At 52.9% G+C, this 18,340-nt stretch overlaps 8 protein-coding genes across 8 annotated transcripts; 2 read left to right on the top strand and 6 right to left on the bottom strand.

Annotated features, from left to right (window-relative positions):
• Positions 1-134: 134 nt before the first annotated feature.
• Positions 135-2,675, bottom strand: BCR38DRAFT_419121 (glutamyl-tRNA synthetase). Its single transcript, XM_040859284.1, has one exon. It carries the CDS (start codon positions 2,508-2,510, stop codon positions 603-605), a length of 1,908 nt encoding a protein of 635 aa, XP_040721756.1. The 5' UTR covers positions 2,511-2,675; the 3' UTR covers positions 135-602.
• A 170-nt stretch (positions 2,676-2,845) lies between these two features.
• BCR38DRAFT_360278 (50S ribosomal protein L1) lies at positions 2,846-4,030 on the top strand. The gene is made up of 2 exons (XM_040857160.1): positions 2,846-3,238; positions 3,315-4,030. Exons 1-2 carry the CDS (start codon positions 2,961-2,963, stop codon positions 3,982-3,984), a joined length of 948 nt encoding a protein of 315 aa, XP_040721755.1. The 5' UTR covers positions 2,846-2,960; the 3' UTR covers positions 3,985-4,030.
• On the bottom strand, positions 4,031-5,255 carry BCR38DRAFT_419119 (oligomeric golgi complex component, COG2-domain-containing protein). Its single transcript, XM_040859283.1, has one exon. The coding sequence runs from the start codon at positions 5,043-5,045 to the stop codon at positions 4,161-4,163; it is 885 nt and encodes a 294-aa protein (XP_040721754.1). The 5' UTR covers positions 5,046-5,255; the 3' UTR covers positions 4,031-4,160.
• Positions 5,256-6,444: 1,189 nt separating this feature from the next.
• Positions 6,445-8,121, top strand: BCR38DRAFT_331454 (uncharacterized protein; the record flags this gene model as incomplete). Its single annotated transcript, XM_040855056.1, has 3 exons — positions 6,445-6,857; positions 6,897-7,147; positions 7,202-8,121. 3 exons carry the CDS (start codon positions 6,445-6,447, stop codon positions 8,119-8,121), a joined length of 1,584 nt encoding a protein of 527 aa, XP_040721753.1.
• A 3,180-nt stretch (positions 8,122-11,301) lies between these two features.
• Positions 11,302-13,571, bottom strand: BCR38DRAFT_331917 (peptidase S8/S53 domain-containing protein; the record flags this gene model as incomplete). The annotated part of the gene is made up of 5 exons (XM_040855101.1): positions 11,302-11,907; positions 11,973-12,261; positions 12,366-12,444; positions 12,808-13,293; positions 13,349-13,571. The coding sequence occupies 5 exons, from the start codon at positions 13,569-13,571 to the stop codon at positions 11,302-11,304; spliced, it is 1,683 nt and encodes a 560-aa protein (XP_040721752.1).
• Positions 13,572-14,183: 612 nt separating this feature from the next.
• BCR38DRAFT_28494 (uncharacterized protein) lies at positions 14,184-15,100 on the bottom strand. The gene has a single exon (XM_040854468.1). It carries the CDS (start codon positions 14,848-14,850, stop codon positions 14,290-14,292), a length of 561 nt encoding a protein of 186 aa, XP_040721751.1. The 5' UTR covers positions 14,851-15,100; the 3' UTR covers positions 14,184-14,289.
• Positions 15,101-16,065: 965 nt separating this feature from the next.
• On the bottom strand, positions 16,066-16,437 carry BCR38DRAFT_419107 (uncharacterized protein; the record flags this gene model as incomplete). The annotated part of the gene is made up of 2 exons (XM_040859282.1): positions 16,066-16,088; positions 16,135-16,437. The coding sequence occupies one exon, from the start codon at positions 16,432-16,434 to the stop codon at positions 16,180-16,182; it is 255 nt and encodes an 84-aa protein (XP_040721750.1). The 3' UTR covers positions 16,066-16,088; positions 16,135-16,179.
• Positions 16,251-16,691, bottom strand: BCR38DRAFT_419104 (uncharacterized protein). The gene has a single exon (XM_040859281.1). The coding sequence runs from the start codon at positions 16,647-16,649 to the stop codon at positions 16,440-16,442; it is 210 nt and encodes a 69-aa protein (XP_040721749.1). The 5' UTR covers positions 16,650-16,691; the 3' UTR covers positions 16,251-16,439.
• Between the last annotated feature and the right edge of the window lie 1,649 nt (positions 16,692-18,340).

The raw sequence follows: 18,340 nt of genomic DNA, 5'->3' as shown, positions 1-18,340 counted from the left end.
TCAGGGCTGCTTTCCGTGCTATTTGCAGTTTCGGAAAGATGCGGCAGCCATGTGATCGTTTTGTTTGGAATTTCCATGGTTTGTGGTTGGATATTATCTTGAAACTGTGCGACAACATCACAACTAGCTTGATTGGGTTTATCGTGATATTCGAAAGTCCTATGGAGGGAAAGAGTTGTAAAATACGGAAACTACATACTGATGTAAGGCCAGGAGTTGAGAAAATATCGTCATACTTGAGTTCACGTCTTGATGAGAAACATTGCAAACGGCATGCAGACCACCGGGGCTCTTGACTCCCGGGATCATGACAATACCAATAGTATCTCAATGCGCACCTATTGGACTCACGTACCATACAATCTGCTATGTTTGGGTTTCTGCGTCTTCTCATACCTCTCTTAATTCAGAGATATCATGCATGTTGCAATATCGATCATTAGAAGCAGGACGAGTACTTTCATCTGCAACCCTTTTCATAACTTGTCTAAGTATCATCAGCCCGAAACTACCCGATATGATGCCACAGGGTAACCTAAAGGCAACAGTAGTTATGCTATCTGATTCCATAGAATCATGGTGGAATCAACAGTGGGTATCCCCTATTTATTCGCCTTACCAGTTGGAATAGAGAATAAAACGACCCGTCCTTTCTTGCCCTGCCACTCATCGTCGATACCCTGGTCCACCCTGTAGTAACCGCGTCTTTCCAATTGGATAATGTCATCCTTCTTCAGGGAACCCACACCCTCGTCACAGAAAGCCTCCTCCATAGTAGCGGTTGAGGGGTTCAGGAACTTCTCCAGTTCGTCCTCTTCCTCGAGCTTGTCCTTGGTGATCAGGTAGTCGAATTCCCAGAGCTCAGCCTTCACCAGGTTCTGGCCCTGGGTCGAGAGCCATGTAACCTTTTTGTTGGTTGATCGGACGTCGCCCTTCAGGTTCAGTTCGCAGGTTACCGAGGGGATGGGATCAGCAGATTCCGCGGGCAGATCTCGCACAAAGGCGTTGCCCCACTGCATCAACGTAATCTCCTCGCCGTCCTTGAAGCTCTTCACATCGGCTTGATCCAGGATCAGCTCCTGGCTGAAAGCGACCTTTTTCGTCCCAATGGCCAGGTTCTTGGGGTGCTTTGGCTTGTCGGCCGTGTACGCCTCCGCGGGTGCCTCTTCGCCAATGACGGTCACCTTGACGGCATCTTTGACAGAGACAGCCGTGTGGCGGGGCGCTACAGGATCGATCTCCTTCTTGTTAGCAGCCCAGAAGCTCGTCCAGTCCATGACTACGACGTTTCGCGATGGACCCTGCTTGAGAATAAAGTCCCGGAGTGCCGGGATCGTCATACCACGTCTTCGTACACCACGAATCGTGGGCATACGCGGGTCATCCCATCCCCACACACGGCCAGTGTCGACCAGCTTGGCAAGCTTGCGTTTTGACAAGAATGTGCGGATGAAGTTCATTCGCGCGAAATCCCACATGTGAACTTGGCGCAGCTTGAGAGTGTCCAGGAACCATTGGAACTGGGGGTTGCGGTCTGTGTACTCGGTTGAACGCAATGCGTGGGTGACGCCCTCGAGACTGTCGACTACGGGGCATGCAAGATCGTATGTCGGGTAGATCTTCCACTTCGTACCAGTTCGGTGGTGAGGGTCCTTGGTGTTGCAACGGTAGATGACCGGGTCGCGCATGGCCTTGTTTGGGTTGTCGACGGAAATCTTGGCGCGAATGCAGTTCTTTAATCCTTCCTCAGTGCCGCTCTTCATCTGATCAAAAATGGCCAGGTTCTCCTCGACGGTCCGTTCTCTTCGCTTCGAGGCGATGCCCTTTCCTCGCTCCTCGCGCATAGTGTCCACGTCGGTATCGTCGGCATAGGCGTTGCCGCTCTTGATCAAGCCCAAGCAGGTATTGTAGAGGTGGTCGAAGTAGTCGGATGTGTAGGTGAGGGTATCGGGCTTAATGCCCATGAGGGCCAAGTCCTCCACGATGGCATCCTGGTACTCCTCCTTCTCCTTGCTGGGGTTCGTATCGTCGAGTCGAAGTCGGAGTTGGCCCTTGTATGCTTGGTGACCAAAGAAGTCGCTGAGCAACGCAGCCTTGGCGTGGCCGATATGCAAATAACCAGAGGGCTCAGGCAAGAATCGGCATACGACCCCCTTGTCGGCATCTTGGAGCGCCAAATTGTAGCTACCACCGGCCTTGCTAGCTGCCGCGATCTTGGCCTTGCGAGCATCGTCTGCGGCCTTGACTTCGGTCTGAATCTCGGGGTGGACTTGCTCGATGTAGGTGAACCATCGGGTCAGGTTGATGTAGGAGCCCTTCTTGATGAATGAGACGGCAGCACGGTTGCTCTTGAGTGCGAGCCAGATCTTGGTGTCGAGTTCACTTAGCGAGTATCCGCCGAGATAGGTTCGGAGGATGAGGTGCTTCTCAAGGCGGATAAGATGCGGTTCAATGGACTTGAATTCACCACCCAGGGACGTCGACACAGCGACGAGTTCGTCGATCTTCATGATGATTTATTACACTTGATTGACTTGTTTTGAACGTGGAGAAGTGGGATTGGTGTCTAAGACGCCAGATTTTGAGTCACGATAGTGGTGCGGTGATGGAGGGGCAAGCGGTGGGATGAATTGAATAAACGGCGCCGCGTGAAATGAATAATAGGGGGTACGCGGCTGCTCCATTGCAATAGGATCGGATAAGCCAATACTTCAGTGGTATAAGCTGGTACAACCTGTCTATCCTATAGGAGGGGCACTCGAGCGGTGGAGCCAGCTGAAGCGGGGAAGTTTGTCTGATGGCAGCTGTCAGCCGATAGCTTATCGATGCCCAGGGCGATAATGGCCTCAATTCCTAGGCGTCAATTTCAAGAAATTTGGCACGACGTTGAAGCTTGCTGTTGGTCGTGATCGAGCTCTGGGTTTGGAGGAACCTGTGGTCTCGACAACGAAATCGGCAAGATGGCCACACCAAAGCAATGTATTTCCTCGCTGGCGAGACTGAGTCTGACATCGACAGCACGGCCGACGGCTACATCAATACCCCGATTTCTAGCGCCATCCATCACGCAGGTCCAGGCGCAGCAGACCCGATATGCTGGTGGAGGAACAGCGCAGATGCAGGCGCGAGCCAGGGAAAAGGAGAAGCTGAAGAAGAAGAGGAAACAGCAGCGGTTCAAGGAGTACAAATTTGCCGTACCAAGCAAGGCCGAGCAGTTTTCTCTGTGCGATGCAATGCGGTATGTGCCCCTTATGTTCATGCATACCCAGATACATAGGGTTCAAAAGGAAGACGTATCTCTGACAACAGACCAGCTACCTGCGCGCTGCAGAAGTTGGCCGTCCTCCTACCTCGGTCACGTACGAAGTCTCCCTCAAGATCCGCACCATCAAGAACGGTCCCGTGGTCCGTAACCGCGTTCGTCTGCCGTACCCGGTCAAGAACGACACGCGCATCGGCGTCATCTGCCCCGAAAACACGAATCTTGTGCACGATGCGCGACAAGCCGGCGCCGTGGCCTTTGGCGAGGCATCTCTGTTCAAACTCATCAAGGAGAACCCCAACAACCTGCCGTTCAACCGCCTAATCTGCCACCAGGACTCCGTGCCGGCGCTGAACAAGGCCGGCCTGGGTCGAATTCTGGGTCCCAAAGGCTTGATGCCCAGTTTGAAGACCAACACCATCACCAAGAGTATCAAGGGCATGATGACAGAGATGGTGGGTGCCGAGACCTACAGAGAAAAGATTGGTGCTATCCGCATGCCCATTGGCAATATCCAGTTCAACCCCAAGCAACTGAGCGACAATATCAAAACGCTGGTGATGCAGGTCAAGGGGGATATTGAGGCTATGGAGGATAGGGTCAATAAGGACTTGATCGAGGTCGTGCTGACTTCGACCAACGGCCCAGGATTCAGCTTGAACGGTGGCTTCTTGCCCACAGATGAGATGATTGAGCCGGACCATTTGAGCACGGCTATGTAAATGCGCTGATCGAATTCAATGAGAGAGGGCAGATACTGTAAAACGTTGTGTATATCATGTAAATCATATTCGTTTTGTTCGTATTGTGCCGGGTATCTTTTGCCACGCTTGCCTGAAGTACTGTTCTGCTGCCGTTCTGGCTCTGGACCAACAGCAGTTCACACACGGCCAATTGCTCAAATCGCCTTCAGAGCCTTGACGGCTTCACTCTGCGCGTCTAACAGAGCGTAGACCCCCATTAAACGTACAACTTTCCCTTTCCCCTTATCTCCGACTTTCCTTGCCTCCCTAATCGCCGTGTTAAGATCAAGCAGTATCGTATCCCTGCACCTTGTCATTCTCTCCCCCATCTTCCTCACCAACACTGTGTCCAGCCCAATGCGGTCGGCCAGATGCTCTATCGCCACGTACTCGTGAGCCAGGGACTTTAATTTCGCCGCGCTACTGCCCACCATTCCATAATTCCCTTCCGACTCATCAGCTTCGTCATCTTCACTCTCTTCAGACAGCGAATCCTGATCCGCGCCGTTCAGTGCGAGCCGGTCCTCAAGACTCTCGATCCTGTCGCCTAATTCGAGCATTTGCCGTCCTTTCTCGATCTCCCCCCGCGTCACCGTGAGCGCTTTGTTCAACCCCCCTACCTCTCGACCTCTGTCCCCAACTTTAGACCGCACCTCGTCGACCGCTCTTCGGAAACCCAGCAGGCCCACCCGGACATCCTCCACCCGTTCTTCGCCGCCCTTCAATTCGTTCCCCAGGCTCAGGAAGGACGTGTAGTTTGCATTCACTAGCTCCAGAAGTTCGCCGCTAATAGCTGCACTTCTTTCGCGCAGGTCGGACCGCAAGTCTTCGAGTGTCTGGTGTCGGTGTGCGCCGCTGTGCAACTCGGAGAGGTATGCGGCGGGGTCGAAGTCGGGAGCGAGGAAGTCGCTGCGAGGCAGAGCAGTGGGAAAGGGGAGTGGCGCATCATCTTCAGTGTCTGACGATGAAGAAGAGGAGGGCAGGTTAAACGCGCGGGAGCTGAGAGGGCGAGTTGGTGAGAGGGACGTTAATGCTGCCATTCTGGGAGATGATGCCAGATGTTACCAGATGTTATATGACAGCTGCTATCCCCAGCTTTGCACAGATGACGGCCCGCGATAACTATGACACGAACAGTGGTAGCGGCTTTCAAAATGCAGGGCCTGCAATTAGAGTGTTTCAATTGTCACTTTTATTTGCTGACACCATGTCTCACGACGTCAACAGTTGGTCTTCATGTTCAATGCTCTGGAACTCCACCCTCACCGAGCAACCGAGCTCACCTAGGTGAGAGAGCTGTCGCAAACCCGGGACCGAGCGCTGCGCTCCAGCTCCGCCCGATAGATAAAAGGCCCGATATCGGCCTTGGCCGGCAGCAAAGCTAGACCCGACTTTGCCCGACATAGGACTGCAACAGTTGCAAACCTCCACATTCCACGATGTGACCGCATTAGTTCACATAGCGCAACCCATGACTTTGCTCAAATTGTACTCGGGGAAAGAGCAAATTTTCATATTGGACGAGTCACCGCGTCTAAAACCAACTCCCGATCCCTTCTGGTTCCCTTTGGTCCCCTCTGGTCCCCTCATGCCGGGATATTAGAGTGGGCCTAATGGCAAGGACTGCGCCATAATGCCAGTTAATCTTATCAATCTGATCAGTCCATCTCTCTATCTAGTTTTTCTCACCTTTCATAGCATCCCATATCACTCGCCGTCCCCCCACTCTGCAGCCATCCACGCTGCACACCGCAGTCTCTTCTCTCTTTTGCCGTCTCGTCTGACCAGCTGATCGTCTTTTCTCTTTCAAACTCGGTCCAAATCATCTTAATTGAAGCCCCTCTTTCTGGAGCCGTGCCTCAACATCTGGCAAACCCTAATCTCGGAGACCAAAGGTAAATATCGCACGTCATAGTAGTTGATGGAAAAGGTCTCTTTCCCAGGCACTCCCGGTCTGGATGTTTCCGCACGAAAGCTAGAGTTTTTGCTACTTCTGCTTCGACCGACCTAACCCTGTTTCCCTCTTGTTTGGACCAAATATCGGGGTGCTCTTGGGTTTTAATCTAATCAATCTCATCTGCATCGCGCCGACTCATCCCTCACTGTTCATTCGCTACGGGTCATACCGCCGAGCCGACCCCGCGAGTTCCGAGTCTGCGTGCACACTCTGGCTGCATGATCAATCAGCCCACCAACGAATGAGACTCGACGCATGCACAGTTCACCACCACCACCAGTCTCCGCCAAGTTTTGAGCAACATGGCGACGCCTTCTTATCCTCCTCGTCCAACCCAACCATCACGACCCGGTAAACTCGCCATCTCACCCGTGTCATCCGCATCATCACCGGGTTCAATTCAATCGCCGGGGTCAAGTATATCTACTCCCACTTCCGCTCACCCGCTCGCCATCAAACCCGCGGCTGGAAGTCCGCAGCCAATGATTGGCATGGCCGCCGTGGCAATCGGTCAGTCCCAGATGCCCAAGAGCATCACCAGCAGAGAATGGGTCGTGCCGCCTCGGCCGAAGCCCGGCAGGAAGCCGGCGACGGATACTCCACCAACCAAAAGGAAGGCTCAAAACCGCGCAGCACAAAGGGCATTCCGCGAACGCAGAGCCGCTCGCGTCGGTGAATTGGAGGAGCAACTGGATGAGCAACGCGAGGAGCACGAGCGTATCGAGCAGGATCTCAGGAATAGAGTCCAGGGCCTGGACTTAGAGGTGCAGACCCTGCGAGATCGATGCATGCAGCTAGAAGACATGCTGCAGAAGGAGCGGGCCGACCGAGCCAGGGTTTCGAATGAGCTCGACTCCGTGCGAAGACGCTGGAGAGATGAGCGTGATAGCACGTCGTCGTCGAGGCATGGAAGTCTACCACATCTCACCGGCAGAACAAATCACCTGCAGCACTCGATGCACCCTTCACCACGAGCAAGTAACGCATGCGAGCATCGAAATTCGGCCATCTCCATCTCCCAGATCATTTCACCCCCTGACCCGTCGTCTGAAGATCAACCCATGACGGATGTGGGCTGTGGCTCGTGCGACCCAAATGGACCATGTGCGTGTATCGAGGAAGTCCTTATTGGGAACAACACAGTAACATCCCTGGAGTGCGGCAGATGCAGTCTCGGCACCAAATGTGAGTGTTTAGAGGCAGCTTTCAGTCGTCCGTCTACGAGGCATACCGAGCCAGACCTCAAGCGGGGACCTTCTCCTACACCTGACCTTGCACCCGACGAGAAGAGACACAAATCGATATCGAACGCCAATGAGAACGAAATCGACTTCACCGCCATGTTTTCCAGGAAGCCACGCCGGACGCCTGCCGCTACCGAAACCGCAGTGTTCCAGCCCGTGGCCCAGGCTGTAGCAATACACCCCCGCGACTCGTGCGGCTTCTGCAAAGAGGGCACGTACTGTATGTGTGCTGAGGCCGCTGCTGCTGCCGCAGCCCAACAGACCCTGCCACCCATGGGTAGTCAGAGTCAGGTTCAAACACCACCGCCCTCCGAGAACGACGTTGTTACTTTCCCAGCTCCTGCGACCGGTGCCTACGAAGTTACCGCCACCGGGGCCGTCAAGCTGCCGAGCTTATTTGGCCGTGACCGGCAAAAGGCTACTATCCCCGAAGCTAGCAAGGCGGGAGGATGCGGCGTCAATGGACCGGGCACATGCGCCCAGTGTCTCTCGGATCCCAAGTCAGGCTTGTTCTGCCGGAGCTTGGCCGCGAGCGCCGAGCGTCAAGGAAAGTCGGGCGGCTGCTGCGGTGGATCGGCCGGCGGCGGGTGCTGCAAGTCTGGCAACGCCAATGACTCGTCGTCTAGGGCCGCATCTCCTACGTCCATCAGCCTGTCTTGCGCCGACGCGTACAAGACCCTCGCATCCCATCGCAATTTTGACCGAGCTGCTGACGAAATTGGTACGTGGCTGCCTAAGTTGAGGGCTGTCCCCATGGAGATAGAGGATGCAGCTAGACCCGGGGAGAGGGGACCCGGACCGCGGCATGTCGGTCGGGGATCTGGTATTAGGGGGCGTTGTCCCATTGAGGTGGAGACAGCCAGCATCATGAGTGTCTTGAAGGGTTTCGATGTTAGGTTTGGCAGAGACGCATAGTGCTGCCGGCGATGGATGAGCCCAGAGTGAGGTCTGGCAGGGATGACGACGCATGATGGAGCATGATGGGGATGATATTCAAAATCTATGTCAGGGGATAAAATGGACATACACACTGTATGATATGCAGGTGCATGGCCGGCGGCTATTTTTGTTGTAAGTCCGCTCGGAACACGTGTAAAGGCGTTAAGGCACCCTCGTTGTTCTGGCATTAACTGGCTATACAGCTGCAGGTTTGCGCGAGTCTTGGGGTTTGAGGCGGCTTTACGAGCAAGTAGATAGTTGACTGAGTCAGGTAAGGAAATGGGATGGGAACGCGGTCACCGCTGCCATACGGCTTATTGATGGGACTATAATGCGTCTTTGCGGTGTGATGTGTACATGTGTGGGCAAGGTAGTCTGGCCTACATGGCTTGATTTTCTAGGAGTGACACACCCCGGGGTTTACTTTATTTGTGGTATGCTACACTAGAGTAGTTGTCCCTTACCGTTGGGTACAGGAAAATGGCAAGGTGTGCTAGCTGATTTCAGTAACAAGACTCGCACCTGCCGAGTAGTTTCTGCAATCCCAGGTCCGTCCGACTATTCCGAGCGTGTTTAAGTGAGGAAGGAGATATGCTTCAATTACAGGTCCAAGATGGGCAATGAGTGCGAATTGAAATAAGGATACTGAAGGTTAGCCCTGAATACCGTAACTGAATTTCATCCCATCTTATCTTCTGTAAACCTAGGGCATCAGTACCTCAACATAACCCTGTTTAATGAGGATAAGTTAGCCGATACTTAATTCGCAGTCACTGATAGCAGCCGATGCGAGTGTATATTGGGGTTGAAGTATGTGTATTGGGAAATACTAGTTGGCTAGTCAACCAGCTAGCCGAGTGCCCTTTGGGGCTGTCTATCTTATTTCATCTATGGCTACAGAGTAACTCTCCTTAGGGTTACGTATTAATAGCATGTTCGTACGTAAGGCTGCCGAGAGGCATAGTACCGCACCGTCTACCCTCCCCGCCCGTATATTCAACAATCATAACTAAATTGATAATAATACCTATAAGTTATTGGCAGACGTATATCTACTATGGACGGAGCCGGAAGAGTCCTTAGAGGTAAGACTGCTAATCCTAAGAAGTTATAAAAGTTACAACGTATATACTTCCTAGATCAGAAACTGAGGCAATATGGGCAGTGTGGAAGTGATACCGTGCCAGTCAAGGCACCGAGGTCCAATTGACTAGAAGCTATCATCAACTTGTAAGTTGGTTACAGAGAAGGGGGTTTCACTTTCAAGATTCCCTTTCCAAGCGAAGTCGGAGTCTTGATTTCAGACTCCGGATAAGCCTTACGTTACGACTGCGTCGGGCCTTCCATCTTGATCACAGCAACATCCCACCGGAGTTATCATCCATGGAAGTCACCACCGTGTTTTCCAACAGTTACGCTATAGCTCGGAAATAAGGCCTTGCCAAGAAAACGCTTCCCTACAGACTTAGCTAGAGCGTCTACAGCTAAAAAAGTGGAAGAATTGACCAAGGACTAGCAAATTGCGCCCCCCCCCCGGCTTAGTCAAAAGAGAGCGGTATTAGTAGTGCAGAGTTCAGATTCTGAGGAATCGGAGGCGGAGTGATACGTGACCCAAAGGGGGGTTACCCTGTAGCTATAGATAAGATAGCTACATAGCAGACATAGCTCTGCCAGGCCAGAATAGCTGCCTGGCAACTCTTCCCAATACATACAACTTCACCCCATATGCACACGCATCACCGAGGGACAAGCTCGTCGACCTACCAGATCTGGCCGCCAGATTAAGTGACCTCGCAGGCTTGATTAATAAGGAATTATCTTCATCATAATTATTATAACTACGTAGTACATCCTTAATAGCTAAAGTTGCTTCTTGAAGTAGTAGCATTTCCCGTGGTGGCTCCACATTAAGGCTGTGCAGAATGGGGGTGGCCCATAGTATTTCGTGCATCAAGTGGAAAAACATCTTGCTGACCTCCACCGTCTACTTGCTAGCAGTGGGTCAAACCACCGTTTTCGGGTTTGACGAGTAACCCAAGTTTTCAAACTCGGCCATCTAAGTACACATCCATCATTTGAATTTCTCAAGTTCAAAAATTCTCACCCACTAGACGTCATGGCCGCCTCCTAACAAAAGCAGCTGCTCCATAACGTCCATTGACCCAAATGCAGATACAACAATGTCTCTGGGAGACCAACCTGCAAGGGAACAGTGAAGGATAGAGGCTACCAAGACATGTGGAGCAGGCCTGCCTATCATCAAGAAGTACCAAGCGGACGATATCATGCAAGTATTGTTGATTACGCATACCCCTGGAAGGAGCGACGCTGACGCGATTCCGGAAGGGCAAAACAAAATATTCAGTGGGTAGAGCGGAGCAAAGAAGGGGAGGCACATTCGTCTCTGACGAGCACAAATGGGTCATGTCATTGTGATGGGTTTCGTTAGCTCGGGGCCAAACAGCGCCTGTGTTAATTCGGCTTTTTGCTGTCGTTCAAACCGTGCTCTAATTAGACCTTGATTTTGCTCTTATAACTACCATTATTCACATACTGCTCACAGATGACTAATGCATCAAGGTGCTATATTGCTGTAAGCGTATTGCTGACTTCAGCTATCTGAGAGCTCATTTGCATTCATATATCAATGTTCCGAGTATTGGGGGCTGTATTGGTACTACGAAGGTGTGTGGGGAAGAACTGCACCATCGGCCCCTGGTGGGTTCTTAACATCCACTAGTTCGTGTACGGGCGCCTTGTCTATACCTCAGGCCATACTTGCCCACAACTAGTGTAAAAAGCGGAATCTCGACGGTTGTATGTGTCACACCAAGAATTTCGCTTCCGTTGCTACTGCCGATCCTCCGAAGCGCATATGGTCACCTACCGTTATTTGCTCTGGTAGCTATATAGCTGATTGTTGCGTGCCATAGACACACCGCCGCTGTGCTGGATGCAGCGCTCGAGCTGACTGCCCATTGATCGCCCTTCCGTAGCTGCCGCCTTTGGGAGATAGTCCGATCATTATCATCACCAATACATGTTGTATTGCCCACACTTACTGTGTTCGAGTAGTGATTCGTGTGTGCACAAAGAAATTCAAGATGAGTCTACAAGGCCCGTCTGCTTTTATAAACCGTAGCCTCCTAACACTCATCACTTGGACCTATAAATCAACCCATCCACCAGCTTCTGAAACACGCTATTATCTCCCTCTCTCGCCGCCGTATACTCATCAAACAAATCCCACACCTGGACGTACTTCGTATTCCCCGCCACACTCGCCATAATCTTCTTAATCTTCTCATGCCTCCCCTCCTCACTCCAGCTCTTGGTCCCATCCCCCGCCAATATCGTCAGCAACAGCCCCGCCAGCCCACTTGCGCAAGCCGTCGCCGTGGAGCTGCCGTCCACGGCCGACATATCCGCCGGCATCAGATCCTGTCTCGCATCCCTTATCTCCAACCCGGGGAAAAGGAGGTGGATTGACTCGAAACTAACCCACGTTGAAATCGCCCCCGATGGTCCCGCGGCGCCCGCAATGGTGATGCTGTTTGTGGTGCTGGCGGCGGGGAAGGGCCGGTTGGTCGGGTTTTCGAGCCCCTCATCCCGCGCGGCGCAAAACATGAGGATGTTGCGGTTGGCGGCGTCGGTGAGCGCTTTGTTGAGGGAGGCGAGGTCGTCTTTGGCCTTGGGCGTGTCTTCGATGGTCCACGACATGGAGATTATGTCGACGTTTTTGCTTACGGCCCAGCGGACGGCCTGTGTGTTTTCCAAGTTGGTCAACGAAATGGGAAGCTGTAGACGAGGGGACTGCGTCGACTTACATCTGCTGCAGACTTTGCTGTGAAGCTAAATCCGTTATTGGAGTTTTGGTCATTAAGTTTGGCGACGTAGAGTTCGGCGTTGGGACACATGTCGCAGATCAGAGCTGCCATCAGGGTTCCGTGGCCCGTGGCAGAGGCGTAGAAACTACTGGGTACGTATCTGTTGTTCTGCATCGAGGTGCAATAGGTGATACCCTCCTTGATGATCCTGCTGAGATCCGAGTGACTGGCGTCTACGCCGTCGTCAATCAGGGCGATTTTGACCCGCGGTAGTGTGAGACCCGAGTTGCTGACCCAGCGGGATGTCTTGTCGACACATTCAAGCCATTTGTTAATGTGAATCGGAAATCAGTTATGTTTGAACAACTGCGTCGGATGTTGGTTTGAACTTACGCTTTGTGTTGGTCCCAGGTTTGTCGCTTAGACCCCCGAGGAGCCCTGACGTTGTCTCGCTGCTTTTCGTATATAACTTCTATATCGACGTGCCGCTTATCCCCTGCGTCCACATCCCTGGTATGTGATTTCGCCGTTATTTCATCGAGGCTCACTTGGCCGGATCTGTGCCGGCTAAGAAGTGCCTCCATATCTGCCTTGGTCAGGAATTGAGTTTGATTATCGCGGTCTATAAGGCTCCAAAGTCGCTCCTTGAACTCATTGATGTACGTACTGACTGGTGTTGTTTCTGACCCCTAGGTTCGAAGTAATATTAGCCACCCGCTTGATACGCTTTCGTGTATCGCAGGGTTAGACTTGCTTTTACGAATAAAACCACCTTCTTTAGCTGTGAATTTCGTCAGTTTGATTTGATCCTACGTGTCGGCAAAACCACCATGACTTACTCGCCTTAACTTCCTCAGTCCACTTTCATCCGACCACCCCCTCAAAACGGAATTGTTCCCCGACGTATAGAGATACACGGTACTCGCATTCAGAGCAGCCCGGAAGATGGTCTCACTGTAAAGGTCGTACTTCCGCCAGTTCCACTTATCAACTTTGAAAGTGTCCAGAGTTTCCACAATGGTCTCGTCGTCGTGAGGGCTCACCAAGTCATCCTCGATGATGATTACAAGTACTTGATCCACTTTCCCCTTTTTTCTCAGCCAGCCGAAGATCTCCTTGTAGTGTGTCGGCTTGATCACCGGTCCATTTCGAGCCCTATGATCCCCGTTCTGCTGAGAATTATTTGTAACAGGGAGCAGGTTGGGCAAGGCTACGTGCTGCAGCACGTTCTCGAACTTCAGGAATGGGTAGTTTCGCTGTATATACCCTGGGGTGAGTCTGCGATTGGCGTTGAGGAGGTTGAAGCCGATACTTTGGCCCCCTTCATGACGAAGTCAGCACCCCTGGCCTGCAAAACAACTCGGTAGACCTCTTACCTGCAACCGGCCCATAAAGCATCTCCAAAGCCTCGCTATGAGAGAAATTTCGAAGAATAAAAATCTTCAGCCAGCTTTCTAGATCCTGAAACGTCTTCAATTTCCGGTCCACAGACTTGGGCGACAGTTCCCGCTCCTTCTGTGCTCTGCCCCTTGGCTGCTCCCTCCGACCCGACCGCGTGGACCGCCGCGGTCCAGTCGCCCTAGCTGCAATGTCCTTCATATCTTTCTTGCCGAAGACTCTCTCTTCATTTTCTACACTTACACCACGCCTTGTAGAATGTTCTTGCACTGCGAGCGTTCCCCTGGAGTCCTTGGGGTATAGGAAAGTGCTTGACTCGGAGCGACTTTGACCGTCCGCTTTCGTTCCTTCTTCCTTCATATCCCTTCTGCTCGTGACCCTCTCCTCCGGCCTAGCTGTGCCGCCATCCGGCTTAGCTGACTGCTCCGACGCTCTGAATACCCTCATCGAGTCTTTGAGGTACAAGAAGGGCGCAAGACGCTTAAACTTGTTCTCATTTCTTGACTCCGACTCGTGGTTCTTCTCCTTGAGAACCGAAGGACATTTTCTGACTAGGCTCTGAACCAGACGCAGCTGAAATGTCGGATCAACGAAGTTGGTATGCTTGAGGGCGAGGTGAACTGGGGTGTTGCCGTCAGAGTTGCCTATACAAATGACCTTGTCGTCGGACTTGTCTATGAGCGACCGCATGGCTTCCCAGTCGCTCATTCTGCGTGAGATAGCGGCGTGTATGCAATGGCCTTTGTGCAGCTCTTTCTCTATCAAGAGATTAGAGGCCTTTGAAGTTTCGCATATGAGCTGAGGGGATACGTCAGTCACTTGAATACTGCAGCTTGGTAATGTGAAGAGGCCATGTGTGAGAGCCGATTAGGGCAGTGCCCAGGATCTCCCCGAAAGGCCCCCTTATTTCGGTACGGTACTATCCAGAATTTACCCGCACCAATCTCGTATTATCCCGATGAATGGCATAATGCAACGGCGTCCTTTCATCGTCATCTTCATCATTATACAAGTCCAAGTCCAAGTCCAGGACCAACCGCAAGAAAGCCGCAAATCTAGGTACTTCAGCCTCCTTGATCCGGAAATCGGCAAGGGCATGGATGATGTTGTTGTTGTTCTTCCCACAAGAGTCATAAAGGCTGTTGTACTGCGTCGCGAAGGCGTCACGCAGTTCCGTCTTGTCCCTGGTTTTGTCTTTGACATCATCCTTACTCCCACTCTCCTTCTCTCCAGCATCATTGGACTCGTCAAATGCCCAGTCGAACTCCCCATCCCGCACCTCCTGAAACCACGTATAATACGCATTGTCCACCTCATCCGGCTCTACCGAAGCCGGCGGCACCGCTGCCTCGTGATCACTGGTGCGAGTGCGACGCGGCCCTCCGCCCGAATCAGGCTCGAGCTCTGAGGCGGCTGCGTTGTCCCACGAATCCGTATGTTTGACCACCAGGGCTCGATTTGACTCTTGGCGCTCCACCATGGGCTTGAACTGACGTGCATCATCATCATGATAAGTCAATGTGTCTTTGACCGACTGGCTGGTCGCAGACTTCTGATTAATGGGCGCTGCTGGCTGGCGTGGGTTCTCTTCTCTGCGTTTCTGGCCCCCACGAGGGGCCTGACTGTATCTACTGTCTCAGCCGCACTATCGGCCTCGAGTGGCATGTTACCATTGGCTGAGGTGTCACTCGGTAGGAGCGGGGTCGAGTCTCGTTATCAATAATATTAACCCAGTGGCATGCATCCCTGTGTCCCCCCTTGTCCCGTTGATCCTCGAGAGTCGATAATTTCTGTTCCCTCGTTCTCGCACTATTCTATCGAGCATAAACAACGCCGGAATGCCGCTTGTTTCGTTTACAGAGTTTGACCTCCCACCTGAGGCCGGCGTGGCTGATGGAGGAACCCTGCGTGTGCAAAACCTCGACAACGGCAATGAAATCCAGCGGCTTCACATCGTGGACAGATCGCACATCTATACCGTTCAGGCAGATCTGTCCGAGGTTGTGCATGGCACGTACTCAGAAGATGGGGATTATGGGACCTTGATTGCCATAGATTTCAATGGTATGCATGCAGCTAACGTACCCTACAAGCAAGTTGGCCACTTTTTCTTGGCACCGTATTAATAACTTCAATAACTTAACTAACGTGAATGTACACCGAGCTGGCCATGACTGTGTATCCTGGTCGATCTACCGCACTGGACTCATGTCACGAATGTCAAGTTCATTGAATTCGTGCCAAGTCAGCTGTGTGGTCAGATCTGTTGTTTCGTGGATTGATTGATGATAAGTCTAGGTTTCTATGTAACGCGGTAACAGCGTTGGTTTTATTTCCACTTTTGTGGGGCCTAGGGCCACACCTGTGGGGCTTAGGGCAAGCCACACTCAGATCCACATGACACCGAGCTGGCCACCCTTACATAACCTCGCATAGAAATTTTACGATAATAAAAGCACAACGCCGTAAATCAATTGAAACTACTCTGAATCTTCCTCTCCGGAAGATGGCAATGCGATCTTACAAGTTCGCGCATTATGCCCAGTCCCGTTGCAGTACATTCACGTTAATGTAATTAGAAGTACTGTCATTATCTGCCACCATTTTGGCTGCAGCAAGTCTGCAGTGCAGGATCACCAAGAAGCCTGGACGAGATACTATCTCAAGGGTACCTAGGCACCGCTACCCCTAAGATGATTAATGTGTTTACGTATCATGGTACGTGGTCCAAGCATATCATGCTAGCAGCTAATAAAAACACCAGCACATAGACACTCTAGATATCAGGGGACTTAGCCCCTTCAAATAGCTACTGCACTAAGGAGAGACTGTGCCGACTCACAGGATATGAATGTGCCAGTGGCGTGTAATAAATATATGGTCTGATTAAGGTGATGTGGTCACCATCGAAACCGAGCCGGTGTTGAATCTTAACGCCCGAGAAAATGCACGATAAATGTAGGCTACAAGGAAAATTCAAGACCAACAAGTTAAGTAATAACGGGTTAACCAGAACACAAGTAAAGAAAGTCCAACAGCTCATAATTACAGAGCAAAAGGACATGCATTCTAGATGCTCCAATCTTCTATGATGGCTTGAGTTGACAGAGTATTTGGATGCTCTGGCCCTAGGACTCGTTGCTGAGCCTGCGCACAGCCCTGCATTAACACTAAAGCATCTGCCTGTCGATCTTGAGCTTTCCAAGTTAAAGCGAGGCTGGCCATGCTCGTAAGTGTAGAGGGATGGTCCGCCCCGAGCTTCGTCTTGCTCGTCTCCATCACCTGCACCTCCAGCTCCTCGGCCTCCTCCCACCGGCCCTGGTTCCAAAATGTCGACGCTAGGTTGGCCATGCTCGTAAGTGTAGAGGGATGGTCCGCCCCGAGCTTCGTCTTGCGAGTCTCCATCACCTGCACGTCCAGCTCCTCGGCCTCCTCCCACCGGCCCTGGTTCCAAAACGTCGACGCTAGGTTGGCCATGCTCGTAAGTGTAGAGGGATGGTCCGCCCCGAGCTTCGTCTTGCTCGTCTCCATCACCTGCACGTCCAGCTCCTCGGCCTCCTCCCACCGGCCCTGGTTCCTGTACGTCGACGCTAGGTTGGCCATGCTCGTAAGTGTATCGGGATGGTCCGCCCCGAGCTTCGTCTTGCTCGTCTCCATCACCTGCAAAAACAGCTCCTCGGCCTCCTCCCACCGGCCCTGGTTCCAAAACGTCGACGCTAGGTTGGCCATGCTCGTAAGTGTAGAGGGATGGTCCGCCCCGAGCTTCGTCTTGCTCGTCTCCATCACCTGCACGTCCAGCTCCTCGGCCTCCTCCCACCGGCCCTGGTTCCTGTACGTCGACGCTAGGTTGGCCATGCTCGTAAGTGTATCGGGATGGTCCGCCCCGAGCTTCGTCTTGCTCGTCTCCATCACCTGCAAAAACAGCTCCTCGGCCTCCTCCCACCGGCCCTGGTTCCAAAACGTCGACGCTAGGTTGGCCATGCTCGTAAGTGTAGAGGGATGGTCCGCCCCGAGCTTCGTCTTGCTCGTCTCCATCACCTGCACCTCCAGCTCCTCGGCCTCCTCCCACCGGCCCTGGTTCCTGTACGTCGACGCTAGGTTGGCCATGCTCGTAAGTGTATCGGGATGGTCCGCCCCGAGCTTCGTCTTGCTCGTCTCCATCACCTGCACCTCCAGCTCCTCGGCCTCCTCCCACCGGCCCTGGTTCCTGTACGTCGACGCTAGGTTGGCCATGCTCGTAAGTGTAGAGGGATGGTCCGCCCCGAGCTTCGTCTTGCGAGTCTCCATCACCTGCAAAAACAGCTCCTCGGCCTCCTCCCACCGGCCCTGGTTCCTGTACGTCGACGCTAGGTTGGCCATGCTCGTAAGTGTATCGGGATGGTCCGCCCCGAGCTTCGTCTTGCGAGTCTCCATCACCTGCACGTCCAGCTCCTCGGCCTCCTCCCACCGGCCCTGGTTCCTGTACGTCGACGCTAGGTTGGCCATACTCGTAAGTGTATCGGGATGGTCCGCCCCGAGCTTCGTCTTGCTCGTCTCCATCACCTGCACGTCCAGCTCCTCGGCCTCCTCCCACCGGCCCTGGTTCCTGTACGTCGACGCTAGGTTGGCCATGCTCGTAAGTGTATCGGGATGGTCCGCCCCGAGCTTCGTCTTGCTCGTCTCCATCACCTGCAAAAACAGCTCCTCGGCCTCCTCCCACCGGCCCTGGTTCCAAAACGTCGACGCTAGGTTGGCCATGCTCGTAAGTGTAGAGGGATGGTCCGCCCCGAGCTTCGTCTTGCTCGTCTCCATCACCTGCACCTCCAGCTCCTCGGCCTCCTCCCACCGGCCCTGGTTCCTGTACGTCGACGCTAGGTTGGCCATGCTCGTAAGTGTATCGGGATGGTCCGCCCCGAGCTTCGTCTTGCGAGTCTCCATCACCTGCACGTCCAGCTCCTCGGCCTCCTCCCACCGGCCTTCACTATATAAAA

Source organism: Pseudomassariella vexata, assembly GCF_002105095.1.
Source record: "Pseudomassariella vexata strain CBS 129021 chromosome Unknown BCR38scaffold_1, whole genome shotgun sequence".
Lineage (NCBI taxonomy): Eukaryota > Fungi > Ascomycota > Sordariomycetes > Amphisphaeriales > Pseudomassariaceae > Pseudomassariella > Pseudomassariella vexata.
Note: the sequence above shows the minus strand (reverse complement) of the source record. Positions and strands in the feature narration are given on the sequence as shown.

What these genes read in the sequence shown, in the direction of transcription:
- BCR38DRAFT_419121 (XM_040859284.1), bottom strand. Translation starts at nt 2,510, where the DNA reads ATGAAGATCGACGAACTCGTCGCTGTGTCGACGTCCCTGGGTGGTGAA.
- BCR38DRAFT_360278 (XM_040857160.1), top strand. Translation starts at nt 2,961, where the DNA reads ATGGCCACACCAAAGCAATGTATTTCCTCGCTGGCGAGACTGAGTCTG. An exon ending in TCTCTGTGCGATGCAATGCG is followed by an intron (nt 3,239 to 3,314) that starts GTATGTGCCCCT and finishes ACAACAGACCAG; the next exon opens with CTACCTGCGCGCTGCAGAAG.
- BCR38DRAFT_419119 (XM_040859283.1), bottom strand. Translation starts at nt 5,045, where the DNA reads ATGGCAGCATTAACGTCCCTCTCACCAACTCGCCCTCTCAGCTCCCGC.
- BCR38DRAFT_28494 (XM_040854468.1), bottom strand. Translation starts at nt 14,850, where the DNA reads ATGGTGGAGCGCCAAGAGTCAAATCGAGCCCTGGTGGTCAAACATACG.
- BCR38DRAFT_419104 (XM_040859281.1), bottom strand. Translation starts at nt 16,649, where the DNA reads ATGGAGACGAGCAAGACGAAGCTCGGGGCGGACCATCCCTCTACACTT.